Source organism: Acanthisitta chloris, unplaced genomic scaffold, assembly GCF_000695815.1.
Source record: "Acanthisitta chloris isolate BGI_N310 unplaced genomic scaffold, ASM69581v1 scaffold37138, whole genome shotgun sequence".
NCBI lineage: Eukaryota > Metazoa > Chordata > Aves > Passeriformes > Acanthisittidae > Acanthisitta > Acanthisitta chloris.
The window spans coordinates 1-710 of record NW_008688202.1 but is presented as its reverse complement, the minus strand read 5'-3'; the positions used below and the strand labels follow the sequence as shown (position 1 = coordinate 710).

At 59.9% G+C, this 710-nt stretch overlaps 1 protein-coding gene across 1 annotated transcript in view; it reads right to left on the bottom strand.

Moving 5' to 3' along the window:
- The window catches only part of SF1 (splicing factor 1), a gene marked incomplete at its 5' end in the record, with an annotated part of 2,197 nt that extends 1,530 nt beyond the window's left edge, over positions 1–667 (bottom strand). Inside the window, 2 exons of the mRNA XM_009080931.1 lie at positions 334–423; positions 519–667. Of these exons, the coding sequence (XP_009079179.1) occupies positions 334–423; positions 519–667 (239 nt within the window). The remainder of the gene's footprint in view (positions 1–333; positions 424–518) is intronic.
- Positions 668–710: the final 43 nt, after the last annotated feature.

Sequence of the window (710 nt, the reverse complement as noted above, 5' to 3'; positions counted from 1 at the left end):
GGGAGGAGGTGAAGGGGTGACCCTCTTAGACTGAGGGGGACACCCCAAAGACCCCCTAGATGGAAGGAGGGGAGAAATTGAAACGTTTACTCTCTTGGATTGGGGGGGACACCACAAAGACCCCCTAGATGGAAGGAGGGGGGAAATTGAAAGGTTTATCCTCTTGGATTGGGGGGGACACCCCAAAGACCCCCTAGATGGAGGGAGGAGGTGAAGGGGTGACCCTCTTGGACTGAGGGGGACACCCCAAAGACCCCCCAAGATGGAGAGAGGGGAGGAGATGGGACCCCAACAGCATTAGGAGCCCCCCCAAACCCGTGGGGGGGTGCCCACCTTGGCCCAATCAGGAGCCCCACGAAGTTAATCTCGGGGTACTCATCCTGAGGGATCATCACTTTGTCGCTCACACGCGTCGCTGGTGGCCTGGGGAGGGGACACAAAACACAAAGGGGGGGTCAGACCCTTGGGGGAGCCCCCAAAAGAGCTCCCCCATCCCCACGGGGGGGGTCTCCCCTCACTTGTAGTCTGCAGGAGGTTTGAAGTCGGGGTTCAGGGCCACCATCTCGGTGATGAGGTTGTGTCTCTCCTCCTCCAACTTCTTGCGCGTGCGGAACTCGCGCGTGTTCAGCCTCTTCCCCTCGCTGTTGTAGATTGGCTCTGGAGATGGAGACCTGGTGGGGAGGAAGAAAGGTCACTGGGGAGGGTCCCAG